The following is a 20486-nucleotide window of genomic DNA, read 5'->3' on the forward strand; positions in this document are numbered from 1 at the left end:
GTGCGGTGAACAAAACTGACTAAATGAAACCAGAATGAAAAATTTCAAGGGAGCGTTGTAAACTGGCATGTTTTATAATATAGTGTGAAACAATTTTTATTAATTTGGCTTAACATATTCTCACTGGAATTAAAAGAAAAACTGTAAACAAAGTTGCAGCTTCCACCAATGTGATTACAATTATCTTCACAATTCAACGTTTTCTTCACGCTCATTGTCGTCTCTCCTCGCCTATTGCGTCACAGCGTAACTGTACCCTAAGGTCCGTGAAGGCACCACATTACGGCGGGCTCCCCGCATGTTAAGATGGCGGAGCTGCAAATGTTGATGGATGAGGAGATCCCTGCGGGCAGAAAAGCCCTCCTGGACACTTTTCCCAACCTGGAGAGGGTCGCCGAGTACTGCGAGGCCAACTATGTCCAGGTAGGCGCTCGCGTGGAGCTGTCACTCATCGGCCAAGTGGGAGAAGTCCGACCCCCGTTTAACCGCGGACGATGCGTACCTGACCGAGCCGCGATTGGTGAAAATAGGCGACAGAGATTATCCAATCATTTTCGCTTTAAACAACTTAAAGTGCACTTCACCGTATTAAAACACTTCATAAAGTGGAGCTCGAGGTAAAAAAACAAAAAAAAAAAGGTAACGAGGTAAATTGCCCCTGCATATGTTTTCAAGGATATGATTTAAATTCTTTTGTTAAATTAAATTATTTGTTTCCCCATACTGTTTTTTTGTGTGTGTGTGTGTTCTGTTTGGCTTTCAGCTCAAATAGAATGGAGTATAAGTTTTTTTTTTTTCTGTCACATTGGAGTTTTCCTTACCTCTTATCCTCACTTGGGCCATGGGCGTGCTGCAGCCTATCCCAGCTGTCTCTGTGAGTAAGGCGGAGTTCACCCTGAAATGATCTTCAATTAACTTACCATGCATGTTTTTGGAGTGTGGGAGGAAAAAGTCCATACCGGCATGTGGAGAACATGCAAACTACAGGATTCGAACACTAGTCCTCAAAACCGTGAGGCAGATATGCTAACCAGTTGTCCATATTTTCATTATTTTTATTTTATTTCTTCCTTTGCTCGCGAGCAATACGAATAACAAGTGTGGGTGCTCAAGTCAAGTGGTTTCCTTCACTGTGCCATGGGAAATAATAAAATTTTACGCATTTAATGTAAAAATTTTTTATTTTCAAGAAATAATGTATCTTTATTCATCTATTTATGCGAGTGAGGCAAAGTGACAGACAAAACAAATGCATGCACTTCTAATATATGGCAGGAAGTACATACGGTAATTCATGCATCCACTTTTTGTGACATTTTTGTTTGTTGGTGTGCAGGGAGATTTTTCATTTATAAAATATGTGCCTTGGTTTTGTAAAGAGGGGAAATCACTGCTCTTGTCTCATGTGACCGCTTTTTTAAGCAACGTGTTACTATTCACAAATGTATGAGCACCCTAAAAATAATTATTCTTGTATCTGTGTGTTACTATTTTGGGATCTGACAAGGTTGTCCCAAAAAATGTTTTGGGGAAACCTTGTTCCTGTAGACTCTTGACTTGTGGTTGCTCCCTAAGGTTGTGAGCATCCATTTTATATTTGTTGATGTTTAGTTCTTTACACTTGACATCAATTTTGTGTGCAAGTATTAAAGAATTGCATTTCAGCAAATACAGGCCTCCCCCCATCAAAGAAGTGTGTGTGTGTGTTGTGTCAGTGCATTTCACATCAACCTCTGGCATGAATGAGTTTGCGCTGACCTACATCGCTGTGGTCCCACTTACACACACACACACACACGCACACAAATAAGGAGTTACACACGTCATTTGCATGTAAGTGCTCAGCTTACACAAAATAAGTGTAGTCACACAGATGGTACGCCGCCATATCTCAAGAAGGAGCAGAGTCAAAGATGTAGACTGTGGTTTTTTTTGTGTGGGACAGAATAAGAAAGGAAGACATCTTGTCTTTGTGGGTTTTTATTAGACTTTAAACTTATTTGATCGGCCTAATTAGATCTGCCGGTAATTGCCATTTTTTGATGATCGGCTAATCGGTTTTGATGTCATAATTCGAATAATGACGTCAGTGATCAGGTCCAAGAAGAATACAGTACAAGACAAATATGGTCTTTTTTCGCGATTGCACAATGTCAGACTACTGCAATAAAATCTTTTATTCCGTTACCACGTCATCACATTTTTTTTTTTACACTTGTTACCGTGGGGATGACAACATGAGTGGATCGCACTGACTGTATTATAAGAAGAAAATGGGCGGGGCTGCGGGGGAGGTGGTTGGGAGAGACATGTATTGCTGGTCACTGGTGCTCAGGACAGGGGAGGACGTTTGTGTAAGGCTTGCTTGAGGTATGTTCACATAAAGTACTTTTAATACCATACGGCTCGCAAGCAGGCAAGAAAATGTGCGTAGCGTAGCAAGCTAGTGCTCGCGCACCTGGTTGTTTGTAGACATGCTGCTGTTCTGTCGAATATCATACATGATCTGACCAAAGCAGCCAATTCCAAACTTTATGGAGCAAAGGAACTTATTTTATAATTGAAAATCTCACACACAGCAACAAACAAAAATGTCACATAAAGTTTATGCATTAATTACCGCCACGATTAATTAAATGATCAGATGAAAAGATATTTTGCATTAACATTCATTGCAAAATACTTTTTTCATGATTACTATTTATTAAGTGATTGCTATTGTTTATTTGTTATTGTTTAATGATGAAACAAAACTGACTAAATAATGAAGCAATATCATGAAGGGAAGTAACGTTCTTATCAACCTTTTTGAAACTGAGAGCGACTTCTTGGGTTCTGATTAATGCGAAACGAATGGTGACTAGCACATATACTATATACTCTTCAGGTTCAACTACACATCAAATGCATATTATCGGTATTACGGATGTAAATAACATTTTATTCCCCAATAGATTAAACTGATTAAACTATTTTTTGTCAAAATTGGGCAGCGTGGTTTTACTTCCCGCTCGGTGATTGTGTCAATATGTGTCCTTCGACTGACTGGCAACCAGTTCTGAATGTAGCAAAGCAAATTTATTTGTATAATGCATTTCATACACAAGATAACTCTCTCCGCTTTACATGATTAAAAGCATTCAAATACATAAATAAAAACATTTAAAAGAGTACAATTAAAACAGCTTTTAGTGCAGGAAATATCACTGAAATGTGGCAGTACTCGAAAACGCATGAAAAAAGAACTGTTTTTAATCTGGATGTGAAAACACTCACACTTGGCGGTGACGTCACGTCTGTTGGCAACTTATTAAATTTTTTGCAGCATAATAACTAAATGTTGCTTCACCATGTTTGCTTTGGACTCTGCACTCCATTATTAGACCTAAGTCAGGCGATCTCAGAGCCGTACTGGGTTTGTATTCCATTAACATTTCTTTCATTTCTTCAGGACTTAAACCATTTGGTGATTTATAGACCAGTAGCAGAACTTTAAAATCTATTCTAAAGCTGACTGGAACCCAGTGTAGAGACTTTGGAATTGGAGTTTTATGCTCTGACCGCTTTGTTTTGGTCACAACCTGAGCTACAGCATTCTGAACAAGCTGCAGCACTTTCATGCTCTTTCTGGGGAGCCCAATCAGAAGACCATTACAATAGTCAAGTCTACTTGAGATAAAAGCATGTATTCCGCCATTTGCACGAAGTTAGCTGGGACAGGCTCAGGCACTCCCTTGTGAGGATTAGTGATGTGGAAAACAGATTGATGGCTGTATGGAAATTGGTTATGATTTATTTACTGGTTTGGTTGGTGACATCCATCAGAAAATCAGCAAAAAAAAATTTCCCAACGTAAAGGCAGACGTTTGCAAATGTCTAATGTATTACCATGTTCATCAATTGTGCTCAAAACCCTGAGAGCAATGTTGAACAGACAATTGACTTGACTGAATAAGTTTGATTGAAACAATGCTTGACTGACTTCCTGTGTGCTTCGTCTGACTTCCTGTGCAGGCGTGGGACAAGCACGGAGCCCTGGAGGAGACCAAGAGCTACACCACACAGTCTGTGGCCAGCGTGGCCTACCTCATCAACACGCTGGCTAACAACATGCTGCACATGCTCGACATTCACACGTGTCAGCTGCGGAGCATGGAGAGCGCCGTCAACCACATTGCGCAGGTTGCACGCGACAACTCAACAGCTGGACTGATATGTCAATGTGGGCCAATAGTATCGGGACACATTTGGAAGGGTAGGGACTAAAGGTAATTTTGGAAGGAAGGGAGGAAAGACTCAAGGATGGTGTATAAATGGAAGGAAGGGTGGAAGGAGGGAATGGAAGAAATGGGCGGGAAGAAGGAGTCGAGGCTTGATTGAAGGAAAGATGCATGGAAGCTCGGAAGAAAGGATGGATGGAAGGAATGTGTCAAGGATAGTATGAAGGGAAGGAAACGAGAAAGGATCTATGAAAGGGAGTGAGAATAAAAGAAGTGGATTTAAGGGAGAAGCTAAGTGTGGTATGAAAAGAAGGAATGAAACAAGATGTGAAGGAAGTGGAGGGAGGAAAGATGTACAGAACCAAAGATTGTACTCGGAAACAAAGGTAATGAGAAAAAATTGAAGCGAGGAAGAATGCTTGAAGGAAGGAAGACGTGAAGGGTGGTTTGAAAGGAAGGAATGGCTAGGAAGGGGGAAGGAGACAAGGAGGTAGTTAAGGAAGGAAAGGATAGGAGGAAGAATGGAAACTGCACTAAGGATGGATGAGTCCAGAATGGCATGAAGGAAAAATGGGAGCAGTGCCGGAAAAAGGAAGGTAGCTTGCCAATAGGAGTTGATAAAGGAAGAAAAGGAAGGAATCAAGGAATGTATGAAAACAGAGGAGGAAGAAGAATGGACCAAGCAAGGAAACAAAGACCGAATGGCAGAAACCAAAGAAACATGTCTGTATGAAGGGAAAGAAGGAAATTATGACTAAAGGAAGAAGGGATGAAGGAAACAAGTACGGTACTTTACGGTCCAAATGTGTTTGGGTTTTTTTCCTGTTTTTTTACGAACTGAACTTCATGTTAAAATGGGATTCCTTCCTGCGTACCGAGTTATTATGCATTTATGCACATTAAATGAACGCTGACAGCAGATCGGCTCATCTTTGTGAGAGTCGGCATCACAGCCTGCGCGGGACACTCGCCTCGCCTACACAACAGCTGCCACCGCACATGCACGGCGCTGCTTCTGCTGAGCCTGAAAGAAGACCGGCACATCACGGCAACATCGTGATTATGGGGGGGGGGGGGGGGGTAATCTGAAAGGGACGATTATACAACATTTAAAAAAGGAACACTTGTGCGTGTCCCAATCTTCGAAACACAACTTCGGACGCACAACACGCGTCATTCTTTCTTGTTCATTTTCGCAACGATTGAATGCCGGCGCTTGGCGGACGTTCCTTTAGTGTTCATTCTTTGACAAGTTTGGTGTAAAAGAAACAACAAGAACATCATTGGGATGAACCAAAACATTCTCACACACACTTTTATACAAAGTCTTCCCAAAATATATGCACAGTCTTCCATTGGTTGCCTATTACAATAAAATGTCTGTTCATAAAAGCAATATATTATCACAAATATAATATATTTGACAACAAAGGTATAACATTTGTGCACAGAGATGAAATCTGTCGACTGCAAAATTAGATTTTTCCACATGATTGCCACTTTCCCCGCTAAAACACTATCTATTGTTACAGAAATTGTTTTTCACAAAAGTAAAGCATAAAAAATGTTATATTTCCATCCATTTTCTTACCCGCTTATCCTCACGAGGGTCCCGGTGTGCTGGAGCCTATCTCAGCTGTCGACGGGCAGGAGGCGAGGTACACCCTGAATTGGTTGCCAGCCAATCGCAGGGCGCACAGAGACAAACAGCCACGCTCACAATCACAACTACGGGCAATTTAGAGTGTCCAATGTTGCATGTTTTTGGGATGTGGGAAGAAACCGGAGTGCCTGGAGAAAACCCACACAGGCACAGGGAGAACATGTAAACTCCACACAAGCGGGTCCGGGATTGAACCCGGGACCTCAGAACTGTGAGGCCAACGCTTTCCAGCTGACCCACCGTGCGGCTGTTATATTTCCATAAAAGGTCAAAAACTGTGTACCAAAATGGAATAGTTGAGTACAGGATTTAGATTTTTGCACATTCCTAAACCTTGCTCCCGAAACATGATATGTTGTCTCAGAAATTTTCCACAAAAGTGTTATGAAATACAGTAATTGATTTGAAAAGGGGGGATTTTGTTTCAGAATTGCCCTTTCCTCCCCAAAAAAATATTGTCTGAGGAATTTTCATCCGTCCATTTTCCATACTGCTTACTGGGCGAGCTGGCCCATTCCCAAGGTCACAAAAATTTCTGTAGAAGTGAAACATCATAAAAGTGATATATTTGGGAAATTTGCAATAACTTGCCTCCAAAACTGTTCTAAAAAATAAAATGTTTGTGCACGACATATTGATAGATTGACTAATCTGTCCTCAAAAGTCCAGTAATTCTCATGTGGTTTTTGTGGTGTCCCCCACAGACTGTGGCCATCCACAAGGAGAAGGTGGCGAGGCGTGAGATCGGTGTGCTGACAGCCAATAAGAATGCAGGCCACGCCCACAAGATTGTGGCGCCGGCAAATCCAGAGAGGCCACTGCGCTACATCCGCAAGCCTGTCAATTTTGCCGTGCTGGACCATGTCGGGCACGGCGTCAAGGTGCGGCCGATGACCGCTGTTGTTGTCACGTGACTTAATTTGTGCTGATGTCACTAGGATGACCACCCTCTCCTTGTCTCCTTTGTTTTTGTTTTCTTGCTTACATTGATGTTTTTAGTGCTTGTTGAGGTTGAAGGTAAGCCAACTGAAAAAAACAAAAACAAAATGATAACCAATCATCAATATGATCACAAGATGGAGCAATGACCTGTTCATTTACTAAATATACATGTGTACTTAATTGCTCCAAAAATATCTTTACAATAATAACACGTATCTTTGTTCATCTATTTTTGCCAGTAAGGCATAGTTACACAAATTAATACTCTTCTATTAGATTGCAGTAATTCATGTCTTTTTCAACTTTTTGTGACATTTTTAAAATATCTGTCCTGGCTCCATAAAGGTTAGAAATCAGTGCTCAGGTTAGATTATGTATTTTAATTTGTCAGGTCGAATCAAGATTATAACATTAATTGTTGCTACTGTCATTAAATTACTTTATTCTAATTAAATTACGTCACCCACCCAAATTTAGAGCATGATTTGACAGAACAGCAATGTGTTTACACACAAGCGTTAGCACTCGCTTGCTGGGCCGCATAACGCTTTGTTGCCTGCTTTCGAGCCATATCGTATGATCATCGGTGACCACCAACATGTTCTCCCCCATTTTGTCTATATAATACAGTCGGTGTGATCGGCTCTTGTGGTCATGGTCACCTTGGAAACGGTGGTCCCTGCTCTTTTCAGGTCATTGACCAAGTCCTGTCATGTAGTCTTGGGCTGATTCCTCACCTTTCTAAGGATCATTGAGACCCCACGAGGTGATATCTTGCATGGGGCTCCACTCCGATTGAGATTGCCCATCATGTTTAGCTTCTTCCATTTGCTAATGATTGGTCCAACAGTGGACCTTTTTTCACCAAGCTGCTTGGCAATTTCTCCGTAGCCCTTTCCAGTCGTGTGGAATTGTACAAATTTGTCTCTGGTGTCTTTGGACTGCTCTTTGGTTTTGACCATGTTCCACGTTTGAGTGTTACTGATTGTATGGCACAGGTGTCTTTATGCAGCTAACAACCTCACACAGGTGCATCTGATTCAGGTTAATACATGGAGTAGAGGTGGACTTTTGAAGGCGGACTAACAGGTCTTTGAGGGTCAGAATTCTAGCTGATAGGCAGGTGTTCAAATACTTATTTGCAGCTGTATCACACAAAAAAATCATTAATAAAATCATACGTTGTGATTTCTGGATTTTTCTTTTTAGATTATCTCTCTCACAGTGGACATGCACCAACGATGAGAATTTCAGACCCCTCCATGATTTCCAAGTGGGAGAACTTGCAATACAGTAGAGTCCTCAAATACTTTTCTTCTTCACTGTACTCTTGCCACACTTTGAGAATCTCTGAAATATTTTTATCCATCCATCCATCCATTATCCAAGTCACTTATCCTCACAAGGTTTACGGGAGAGCTGGAGCCTATCCCAGCTAGCTTCAGGCGAAAGGCAGACTACATCCTGAATTGGTCACCAGTCAGTCGCAGGGCAAATATCAACACCATCACTGTGTGGGAATCGATCCCATGCCACCTGCACCAAAGTCAGGCGTGTCTACCACTACACCAAGTGACTTGAAATAATTTTAAATTTCTCTTCTAGGTGAACGGGCAGGAAAGCAGCAAGGTGGACAGGTCCGGGCCCCCCAGCCCTCCCACTGCAGGACACCGCAGCATCTTCGGGTACGTGCAGATGCCATCTTGAATCACCAGCCACCATTTTGAATTGTGATCCCCTTTATTGTGTGGAGAAAATTAGGAAATGGAAGAAAAGTCCCTGATGATGGTGCATCCCTAATGCCACATTTACACGTTTGAACGGCCATGATTGCACCCATGAACACTTGCACGCATACGCACAAACACACACACACAGAAATAAGATATGCAGGTGTTTATCCTGAGGCTAAACAATGACACTTTTGCCTTGGCACACAGACGATGACATCACACATGCTTGTACAGTGTTGGGAGGAATGACATCATGCATTATGAAAGGTTGCTGTTCCCTCTGTCTACTTGGTCCTCTGGCATGATGTAGGTCAGCACCCACTTAAGATGCAAAAACACCTCTCCCTTGGACCTCTTTGCCATATTTTCTCATTAAATCGCCTTTTTTTCCAGTTGGTCTTATTGCATTATACTCGACAAAATATTTTCTTTTGAAATTATAATGAGCTGCTTTTTTTTCCACACATTCTCACATTCTGGTTTTGTGTTTCTTTATCAGTGGCCAGAAGATTGTGGAAGAAAGGAAAATATGTCAAATTTCATGTTAAGTTAAAAAAAATTACAAATTGCACACAACTTGGATGATATTTATTACTACAAATGCACACAAAAATCCTACTTTTAATCATAAAATTCAAGATTTTTCTGCGAAAATCCACAACAATGCAAAAGAAAAGGGCTGCATTTTCTCTTTAAAAGTTAGTTGTTGACATTACAATGAGGAGAATAATGCTAGTTTCCCGTGTAAATGTAGTTTTTTTTAATTAATATTTTTTCACAAAAAGACCCACTTATATCACAAAAACAAGAATTCCAAAACATACCCCAACATCTCGTAGAAATTTTCCAAAAATATTTTTCTTTAACCAAATATTTGTTGCCCCACAAAACACTGTGTTCCAATATTTGGTCTCAAAATGTATTTTTTTTTAAAACAACTGAAAATGGTGTACCACATAAATAGAATCATTTTCCATTCAAACACAATTTGCTCACAAAACTGCCACATTAGGCTCTGAAAATTATCTGCAAATATCCATACCTACATATTGTACATAGATACATAGTATATGAAACATTTATCGAGGACAAGTCTGTACCACAAAGGTTGGAGCAAAAATTCCTTAACTTTGCGCTAAAATGCTATGTGTTGACACAAAAATGACATACTTGTCCACAAAAGTGCAACATACTGTCACAAAAAATATATGTTGGGGAAAAAAAAGTTAGATCGCAAAACATTTTGACCACAAAAAGTTGTTTTATGACACAGTAGTTATACCTTGCTGTCAAAACACTGTTGTCAAAAAATAATACATTTGTGCACAAAAGAGCAACATTTTCTCCCATACATGACACATTTGGTTACAAAAGTACAATATCTATGCATATAAGTGCAGTAGTTGACCACAAAAGGTTTTATTTTGGCAGACAATTGCTATAACTACTATATATTGTTACAAAAAAGATGTTTTTACACAGCAGTGCAACATTTATGAACATAAATGAGAGTGTTAACAACAAAAGTTATATTTTGTCACAAAATTGCTAAACCTCTCCCATAAAGTACTATTTGCACAAGGTATAGGTTTGTCCACTGAAGAGCAACATTCATGCATAAAAATGACAGTTGTCAACAAAACGTTGGGCGCACTATACTTTCACAAAATTATCATTGATCATGAAAATATTGTTGCAAAACAAGACATATTTGTCTCAAAAAGAGAAAAGTTTGTGTACAAAAATGAAATAGTTAACAGAATGATAATGTTTGACACTAAATTGCTAACCCTTGCTCCTACTACTACTACAACGTATTGTCGCACAAATTGCTTTTCCATTAAAAAAAATATAATTTTCATAGAAAAGATATAGTTCTCAGATAAGTGATGATGGATGGATGGATGGATGGATGGATGGATGGATGGATGGATGGATGGATGGATGGAAGTTTGATTTTAGAGCAAGACTGCAGAACTTTGTTCCCAAGACACTATATACTGTATTGTCACAAAAATGTATTTAGTGAGTTGCACTTTTATGAACAACCATCATTTGGTCAGAAATTGCTGTACAGTATGCAGTATTTGTCCACAAAAATTTTATATGGAAACAAAGAGTTGCCCCCCCCCTCCAAAAAAAAAAAAAAAAAAAAATTGCTGACACAAAAATAATACACTTGAACACAAACGTTTGTGTTTTCACACAAAAATGCTACAAGTTCTCTAGTCAGACTCCGTGTTATTCCGGCCGAAGAACCATCCAAATATTCAACATTAATTCCCGCCGCTAGTTCAAATCTGTATGGAAGTATTCCTCCGTCTTCCCGATCAACCGATACTGCTATTTCTTCATCAGATGAGGATAAATCTGATAAATCAGCACTGGGCATAATGGTATCCCATGTAATCCAGCATTTGGAACGGCACGTAACACGTCACATACACCCACGTAGGTCATGTGACTCGTGAAAATGGCAGCGCCCCTGAAAATTTGTAATTGTCAGTAAAAATCTTCTCAAAACACTATCAAATGAGAGCATTTAACATCACATTATCAAGATAGAGTACATATTACATGACCTATTGGACACATTGTTATTCCAAACCACCGGAGTTTTCCTTTAAGTTTTAAACAGCAAAGAGTGTTTCAATTTAGTTTTTACAGTCTTGAGGTAGGGTTTCAAACAAAGCGTTCGATTTTCAAGTTGGAGTTTTCAAGGCTTCACTCGGGTTTGTATTTAGAGTTTTGAGCCGGGGATAGGGTTTCAAGATAGGAATATGGTTTCAAGGCAGAGTTGGTGTTTTAAAGTAAGGTTTCAAGCAAGGGTTAGAGGTTCGAATTAGGATTAGGATGGGGTTTGAAATTAGTTTCACACCTGGACGAGGGTTTCTATTAGGGGTTTAAGCCTGGGTTCAGATTTCACACAAGTGTACGGTTCCAAGCCAGGATTCCTGTTTCAAATTAGCGTTTAAAATTGGGGTTTAATTAAGGCTACAGTTAAGGTTTTAAACTTGTCTTAGTATTTCAAGTCATGGTTTCAAATCAGAACAGCTCACAAAAAGACAAAAAAAAAGTGTACACATTGTTAACGGTCTATGCAAAACTATGCAAAAGAAGCTCACGGTGTCATCACAAAGTCAGCTAAGCCCATCATTTTCAGTTAACAAAAATTGCAGAGAATAATTTCCCTTTGTGGCGTTAACTATGTACTCAAAATGTAATTCTTCAATGTTCGCTCCAAAACCTCCTTCATCTTTCTGTAAAAAGCCAAGCTCTTCACAATGCAGGGCTGACTAAAAGCAGCATTAGGAAAAGAACAAAAGATGGATGGACTTAGCTTTTTGGACACAAATCTTTATGTCACTGCTGGTAGAAGCAATTAGCTCCTGCCCCTAGAAAATCCCAACCACAGAAAGTCCCATGCTACTACCGGTAAGTAGCTTGTCCATTACAGTGGACCCCAGGATAGTTGCGGTTTGGCACCCATGGATTCACCACTCCGAGGATTTATTTCAGTCTGTTCTTGTCCATACCTAACGTGTATATGCGTGTACAGGAAGGGCTCCCCCTACAGGAGCCCGGAGCCTGCGCAGCCTCTGCTGGTCCCCAACCACTATTCCTGCAGCCCCATCACCAGGAGGCGACCTCGCACGGACAGGTCAGCCTCGACCGTACGGCGGCTGCCGCCGCCTGGGAGTCCCAACTTCTACGTGTTTAACCAACCACAACGCTTGGCAACGCTCTCTTCCTGAGCCATCAACAAATCCCATTCTCACATTTTTTCGTTGCTCTTTGTAACACTTGTTGCTAACATTTTTCTTCATTTCCGTCAGTGCCGCTGCTGTGTGCTTCTTTCTTTTGTAAAATGTAAATATTTTATCTTTATTTTCATGACTAAAGAATAATTGTCTGTTTAAAAGTGGCAGTAGCGGAGGGAGTCACCACAGTGGCAGCAGCAGAGAGAACCCTGGGACCACTGCCTTGCCCATCGCTGTAGCAACGCCGTCCCCTCCTGCCAATTTTCCAGGTAACGTAAGCAATAGACGAACCCCCACCCCTCCCCCCATGGGCAAAAGGCAGACTACACCTTGAACTGGTCACCAGTCAGTCGCGGGGCATATTCAATTACATCTATCCATCCATTTTCTTCGCCGCTTATCCTCACAAGGGTCGCGGGGAGTGCTGGAGCCTATCGCAGCTGGTTACGGGCAGGAGGCAGGGTACACCCTGAACTGGTTGCCAGCCAATCGTAGGGCACATAGAGACAAACAGCTGCACTCACAATCACATCTAGGGGCAATTTAGAGTGTCCAATTAATGTTGCATGTTTTTGGGATGTGGGAGGAAACCGGAGTGCCCGGAGGAAACCCACGCAGGCATGGGGAGACATGCAAACTCCACACGGGCGGTTCCGGAATGGAACCCAGGACCTCAGAACTGTGAGGCCAACACTTTACCAGTTGCTCCATCGTGCCGCCTTCAATTACAGTATTATTCAGTTTATTTTAAAAGAGGGATTGTAAATAAAAAATGCTTTCAATATCAATATATTTTAAAAGTGAAGAGAATTATTCATTTTTATATTTTAGCAAGAAACAGTCGATGTACCCGATTAGGTTCTGTGGGCCACATAAAATGATGTGAAGGCCAGATCTGGCCCCAGGGCCACACGTTTGATACCTGTGTTTTCGCCCACTTTCCAAAGAGCACAAAAGCAGTAAGTAGGCTAATTTTCCAGCAAAAAACAGAGAATTGTTCCCCAAAAATGTCCCGGTAGGTTAATTCCTAAGTAATGAAGAGCAAATAGGGAAACAACCAACTCTCATTTCTCCCGTCATGTTGTGTTAAAAGCGCATAAAAGCCAAAGGAAAGGCTAAGCAGCTATTCCTTTCCTCACTGACACTTCCCAATGTTCTCCCTGAAGTTTTTCCAAGCGTCGGACCGACAAGCTCATCATCCAGCGCTCCCAACTCTTCTCCGACCTCCTCTTTCTCCTCCTCGTCCTCTTCCTCGTCCACCACCCTAACTCTGCCGCATGCCCCCCCCTCCCCGTTATCCAAGCCCAATGAGAAACCTGGCACCCCCTGCGTCCATCCTCCACCACCTCCCCCCTCCTCATACGTGTCACCAGAGGATGGTGAGTTTATGGATAATTTTCTTGGAATTTATCAATAGTGACATGTTAAAAATATAGAATTTTGATTTTTAATTTATGTTGCTGGGTTAATAGTAAAGGATCTCGTTATTTACAAAGCGTAATTGGTGGTGGCGTGGCTGAAATGCAGTTCTTGAATAACGGTAAACACAAAAGGGCTTTACGGTACAGACATAAACTGCTTCATAAAAACTGTGTGAATTGCACAATTAGTAGATGTGATACCTTTCAATCTCTGTGGGTACAGGTCCATAAATATTCCTAACTACTCATTAAACCCATTAAATTTGACGCGCCACGTTAAGTCCGACGTCGAGCACACTTCTCTGACAATAAAAAAAGAATTTGAAAAAAAAAAAGTACGCTCAGATGCATTTGCGTACATTTTAAGCAAATCTATCCCAAAATGTCATAGGTATCTTCCGGAAATGTCCCAAATCAAGAGACTTCTTTTTGGACGGGGTCAAGGCATTTAGCCATTAAACGTTTGAAAAATATTGAGGATATTTTTTTTCTTTCTTTTTGAGGAATAATTGTAAATAATTCAAATACTTGTGTCAGTAAAATGAATTAATTTTCAAAAGAAAACTTGGCGCACTATATATTTAGCACCCAACCATTTATTTTCCATACCGCTTATCCTCACAAGGGTCACAGTTGCGCTGGAGCCAATCGCAGCTCTCTTTAGGTGAGAGGCATGGGTACACTCGGAACTCGTCACTGGCTGATTGCAGGGCACATAGAAACAAACAACCATTCGCGCACACATTCACACCTATGGGCAATTTAGAGTCTCCGATCAACTGACCACACCTTTTTTGGGGATGTGAGAGGAAACCAGAGTATCGGAGAAAACCCACGCAGGCACAGGGAAAACATGAAAACTCCAGGTCCGGGATTTGATCAGAACTATGAGGCAGATGTCCTAAATCTGTCTACTGTCCCACTATTCTTTACCATGATTGATCAAATTTCATGAAAATGACTCTTCTACTTCCTGTCTGAGGATGCAAATTATGGATGTGTGTGTTCATCAGGCGGGGTGGTGCCTCAGTTCTTCAGCATGAATCGCCCTCAGCCGCGCCAGCAAACACCGCAGGTGGGCGGTTCCCTGCCCTACCGCCGCCCACCCTCCGTTACCGGCCAGCCAATCGTCACACAGACCCACCAGGTCAACGGCGGGCCCTGCTACAACAGCCAAAGCCCGGGTTCGTGCTGGCAAAATAATCTTGTTGCTTGTCACTTGCGCTTAATGGAGAGGGGTTCGTTGAGAGGGGGTGTGCGGAGAGAAAAGACAACAAAAAGCGATGACGACACCAAAGACGATGACAGCAACGACAACAACTCCTACCTTGTTTGAAAAGAGGGAGATGACAAAAAAAAGAAGAAAGATAACATCAAACACATTCTGGTAGTTGAGAGGTGACAGACCAAAAGAATAAAAGGGCAACAAAAAGCAACCAAAGAATAATCTCAGTAACAGTGCCTCCTCGTAAGTCGTTTGCAAGGGCGCAGATAGCAAAAAGAAAAACTTATAAAGATTCTTGGGTATTTAAAGAAGCTATGGACTGAGATTAGGGATAACAAATATCAACGAATTATAGTAATTCTAGAAAACAAAAAAGCAATCTCATGGTACATAAATTGAGAGTATAGATGCATTCAAAAAAGGCAACAAAAATATATATTTTTTCATTTTTATTTTGTTCAACTCAAACATAGGATTGAAACAAGCCATTACACCTCAGGGTACTCAAATTGAAAGAGAAAAGAGACAACAAAAAGCAACAAAACTACATTTGCTGCTGAATAGAGAGAATAGAGACAACACAACAACTTGAGGGAAAAAAAGCAATAGGACCACCAGACCGTGTGATAAGAAAACAAAAAGCAATAACGTGGCCTTTTGTGGTTTTTTTTTTTTTTTTTTTTTGCAGCTTCTCCACCGCCGACCCTCATCCAGTTCCCTCCTCAGCTTCCCCTCATGGGCTTCGTAGCTCGCCTCCAAGAATCCAGTATGTTTATGATTTCACCCATCGTTCTGATCATCCAATCACATCTACGCTAACTGAGCCGCCGTCTGGTTTCCAGTCTCAGACGCAGTGCCACCAAACCTGCTGCCCGCCACCGACCAGACCGCACCCACTGGGGCTCACGGGAACGCCGCTCATCTGGGCGAGGAGGACTCATCTGTGGTGGAGTATGACGACCCGTATGCTGAGGAAGATCCTCCCTGGGCCCCCACAAACTACCTGGAGAAAGGTATTATATGTTAGCTTAGCAGGTACCATGGTGGACAACTGGTTAAAGCGTTGGCTTCACAGTTCTGATGACCTGGGTTCAAATCTCGGCGCCGCCTGTGTAGGGTTTGCAAGTTCTCCCTGTGCCTGTGTGGGTTTTCTCCGAGCACTCTGGTTTCCTCCCACATCCCAAAAAGAATGTACAGTTGCCCATAGGTGTGATTGTATGGGCGGTTGTTTGTCTCGGTGTGCCCTGCGATTGGCTGGCAACCAGTCGAGGGTGTGCCCCGCCTCCTGCCCAGTAACATGATTACAGTTGTGTTGAGAGCAATGGGGTTTGAATTCGACATTGCAATTTTCCACCTTGAGCGGTAGTCTCAGAAATGGGACAAAACCTGTGTGGAAGGGTATTCCACAATGCCGGGACAACGTTTTGTTAAAAGAAACTGGGGTATGAAGTCAAACCTGAAGGTTTTCCACCTTTAAAGCTAATATCAGCCTTAACAGAGGCTGCACACTGCTAGTGTGTCTTTCTCAGAAACTTCACACCCCTTTTGTGGAATACCCTTTCACATAAATTTCACAGCCCTGCCCCGGCATTGCAGACAGAATACCCTTTGAAACAGTCATTGTCCCGCTTTTGTTCTGGCTCTTAGACAACCTGCAAAAGTGGAAAACTGCTTTTCAGCTTTGTCATCCTCATTTTAGAAGCATAAATAAAAAGTGACCCAACTGGCCAATTTAATTTGATATTAAAGGGCCACTGTCACGAAATGCATGATTTTTAGTATGTTATTAATGAAAAAATGGCAGCCGGTATGGACCCATCCGTTTTTTCAACAAATGATTTTGACGTATATGGCTTTTTGTAATAATAAATAATAAGGTAAATGAAAATCCTCTCAAGGGATTTGTTTTCAAGAAGAAGCAGGAAGTGACGTACAGGGCAGTAGCGCACTCAAGCAGTCTTGTCTGTTTATACTTGTAGTACTATACCTGCTGGAAGATAGCTTGTTGTTCCTTCGTGTTAGTCAAAATGCCGGCTCGTTGTTTTGCTGGATATTGCTCGAACACTCGGGAGGATGGATTCGCTCTTCATAATTTTCCAAAAGACTCGGTTCGTCGTGAAAAATGGATTGCACAGCCTCGTGGGCTCCAAATGACAGGTAGGTGTGTATACAGCAACTAAAAAAAAACAATAGTTGGGGGGGGTGTAATCTATAAATCAGGGGTGCTAATGTGTCGATGTGCCACCCCGGCCAAAGCCGTGATCGGATGGGGAGGCGGTTTGGCCACAGCGTCGTCGTCACTCGTGGGCGACGTTGTTTTTATCACCCCCGCGGAGGTGGATCGGACGGGAAGGCGGTTTGGCCACATGTGGTTTGGCTGTGATCCGCATATCATCTAATTATGGCTCGAAACGATAGGGTAATATTGCCTGGTCATTTCACTCGGTTGTGAAATGTTCTCTTCTTCAAAAAGAGCTTTCGTGTCAGAAGGCGCGTGTTCGTTTCTCATAGTAGGTGGCGCAGCGTGTTTCCCCGTGTGACGTCATGGGCAGAAGATGCAGCCAATATGGCTACCGCTTCAATGTCGAAAGAGACGTCCGCAACTTTGCGCATGGATGACGCGCTCTCCGCTCATATTCATTTTTTTCATATAGACATTGAAGTAAATTACGTTATATGTATTTTTCATTACAATATCTATTTTATCGGCAAGACACTTGGGCTTTAAGCAAAGCTCTTGACAGTATTGCTTATTAATAGTAAACAATCCTTCCCTCTGTGTACGATAATTACTATATTGACTTATCGGTGATCATGTATTTGATTGACAGCTGAAGGGTTTGCCTTCAGCACCGAATCACACATGAAGATGCTTTTGTCATTTAGTTTGAACTCATTGCAGTTAAAGAAACGTCACGTCGTGTATCAAGATAGAGGTCCATCGTCTATGCAGCACAGAAGCTGTTTTCGTATGTTTGTCTTCTTGTCTTAAAAAAAAAAACTAATTAAAAACAACTTAACAGTAATTAAAAACAAGCTGTCCACTGGGAGCTGTCATATTTTGGGTATCCGTTAAAGATATCAACGCTGCACGAATGACTTTAGAAATGCTATCCGATGAAAGGCAAAACAATGGTATGTGGCTCTCGCAGTGGTGGCCATCTACGACTACACGGCCGACAAGGAGGACGAGCTGTCTTTCCAGGAGGGGGCCATCATCTACGTGGTGAAGAAGAACGAGGACGGCTGGTTCGAGGGTGTCATGAACAACACCACTGGACTCTTCCCCGGGAACTACGTGGAGGCCATAATGCACTACGCCGACTGACAGGTTTTGTTTTGTCTTTACCCACATGCCCTTGCACTCATGCTGACCCACAAAGCTGTCTATTGAAGGAGGTCTGTGGACTCGTTACACTGCTCCGTCATTGGTTAAATCCTCATCACATGATTTATGGGCACCGTGTTGTTAACCCTGGTCTCCGTTTCCCTCATCGGGATTTGGCTAATGGCGGTTGCTTTGTCCAATTACAATATTACATTTGTATGACTAAATGATACAAATGTACTTTTGCTCAGACACCAGGCATTTATGTTTTTTGGAAGTTGGACTTCAAACTATCATGTCATTAACTCGTAGTGACACTCTGCATAACAGATTAAACCCTACTGAACATACTTCCATGTTAGGTTTATTCAAATCAAGTACAGTGCATGAAATCAGTATAAAAGGGGATGTGTTTGATATGTAATTGCATATTGGCTTGTGATTATGCAGTATTGAACATGATAAAGTTTAAAAATTAATAGAAAACACACTGGTGGGGATAAACTAATCCTGAAGTTCATTCATGCTGGTGCTGTAACAACATGGTGGCCACACACATAACTGGCCAGACTTTCTTTATATCTGATTTCCGTCGCTGCCAAATCCGAGCCTCAAGAGTCTTGTTGACGTGAAGTGGACCCCAGCGGAAAATGTCCGCTCATGAAGTTTACATGGTGTGTTTGCGTACATTGTAGTGTTTACATTTATATACATAAACTATTTATTTGTAATATTTTATATTCTTGTTTTGTGCTTTATTCTACAGCTTTTAGTTGTACCGGCGCTTTAAATGGTGGATATATGCCGGTATTTGTGTGTAAAGTGTACCGTAATGAATGAGGTTGCATGCCCTTTAAAAAAAAAAAAATCATGTGCTAACATCAGTTTATGTTGTTTTGCACTTCCAGGCCACCGTACATATGAGACAAAAGTTCTGAGTTCATTTTGTGGTATTTACATCTATATGTGTTAAACAACTCTGGACAGAGCACTTTTTGTTTGAAGCCACCCACTTTTCAAGTGAGAAAAGTATTGGGACAGACATTAAATGAACTTAATGTTTAATATTTGGTGTCATAACTCTTAATTGCAATAAATGCATCAGGGCTGCGACCCATTGACACTCACCAGACTCTTGCATTCTTGATTTGAAGTCATCTAGCCATCGTCGTCCGAATCCCTGCGGATACCTGGAGGTCCAGTTTAGTGTAATATTTTGTGCTAAAACCTTGTTTTTTTTTAATAAAAAATGTTTTCATTTTCATATGTAACATATTACAAATTCTAACAAGATGATTGTCTTCACTATCCAGCGAGTTCTCATTTAGCTTTCCTGTGTTGGATTTTTGGTTCATATTCATTGAAATAAATCAGCAATGATCAATTGGTTAATGAATTAATCTTTGTTTTGTCTGTTACACCTTTTTTTTTTAAATAAAACCACACATCCCATAATGCACCTTGAGAAGCGGCAAGTCATATAATTGGTCATATTTTAACTACATTTCTCATGAAGTACCGTTCAATCGGGTCAATCATGGTTTGTCACCACTTTTGAACCACACATCTTGATGCACCTGTCACAGGACAATGTTTCTCAGATGCAGATAATTACATGCATAAATAGTACAGTAATACGTTATCTATACATCACAGGTCGGGGGCAGAACTCGAGGCTTAACCCAGGGAGCACAACTCTGTGGACCAGGTATCGTTTGGCTGTTAACCAGTTCAGGGTGTACCCCGCCTACTGTCCGATGATAGCTGGGATAGGCTACAGCACTACTCCGACCCTTGTGGGTATAAGCGACTCAGATAAAGGATGGATGTTTTCTTTTAAATTGACTTTTTCAAGAAAGATGCACCCGCTCAATCAGGAGTGTCAAGCTCATTGTGTTTCGCACCCCACTGTACTTGGGGTTTCCCTCAGAGGGCTGTTAGAACAGTGAAATCATATATAAATGTTTCATCACTAAATCGTATTATTACCATTGCACAACAAAGTGAGGGATAACAAGTTTTGGAATCCAAAGATAAGGATAATAGTTTCTTCGACTAATGTTTAAAGCTCTACCGACACGTGTGGCTGGATTTTTAGTATGTTTTTAATAATCAAAAAAAAAAAAAAAAAGCCAGCCAGAATGGACCCATCCGTTTTTTCACCGCACAACAGGATGTTGTTGTATATGGATT

General features: G+C 41.4%; 1 protein-coding gene across 3 annotated transcripts; it reads left to right on the forward strand.

Annotated features, from left to right (window-relative positions):
- Nucleotides 1-251: 251 nt before the first annotated feature.
- On the forward strand, nucleotides 252-19493 carry LOC133512265 (abl interactor 2-like). 3 transcript variants are annotated; one of them, XM_061841719.1, is made up of 11 exons: nucleotides 253-423; nucleotides 4015-4182; nucleotides 6588-6764; nucleotides 8431-8510; nucleotides 12118-12219; nucleotides 12482-12588; nucleotides 13486-13698; nucleotides 14754-14924; nucleotides 15654-15731; nucleotides 15808-15978; nucleotides 18118-19489. In XM_061841719.1, the coding sequence occupies exons 1-11, from the start codon at nucleotides 307-309 to the stop codon at nucleotides 18291-18293; spliced, it is 1560 nt and encodes a 519-aa protein (XP_061697703.1). In that variant the 5' UTR covers nucleotides 253-306; the 3' UTR covers nucleotides 18294-19489. The 3 variants fall into 3 exon arrangements, with proteins under 3 accessions (XP_061697705.1, XP_061697703.1, XP_061697704.1); XM_061841721.1 differs by lacking the exon at nucleotides 4015-4182 and having other exon boundaries at nucleotides 252-423; nucleotides 18118-19493; XM_061841720.1 differs by lacking the exon at nucleotides 12118-12219 and having other exon boundaries at nucleotides 254-423.
- The last annotated feature ends 993 nt before the right edge of the window (nucleotides 19494-20486 follow it).

This window comes from Syngnathoides biaculeatus, chromosome 14 (genome assembly GCF_019802595.1).
Source record: "Syngnathoides biaculeatus isolate LvHL_M chromosome 14, ASM1980259v1, whole genome shotgun sequence".
Taxonomy (NCBI): Eukaryota; Metazoa; Chordata; class Actinopteri; order Syngnathiformes; family Syngnathidae; genus Syngnathoides; species Syngnathoides biaculeatus.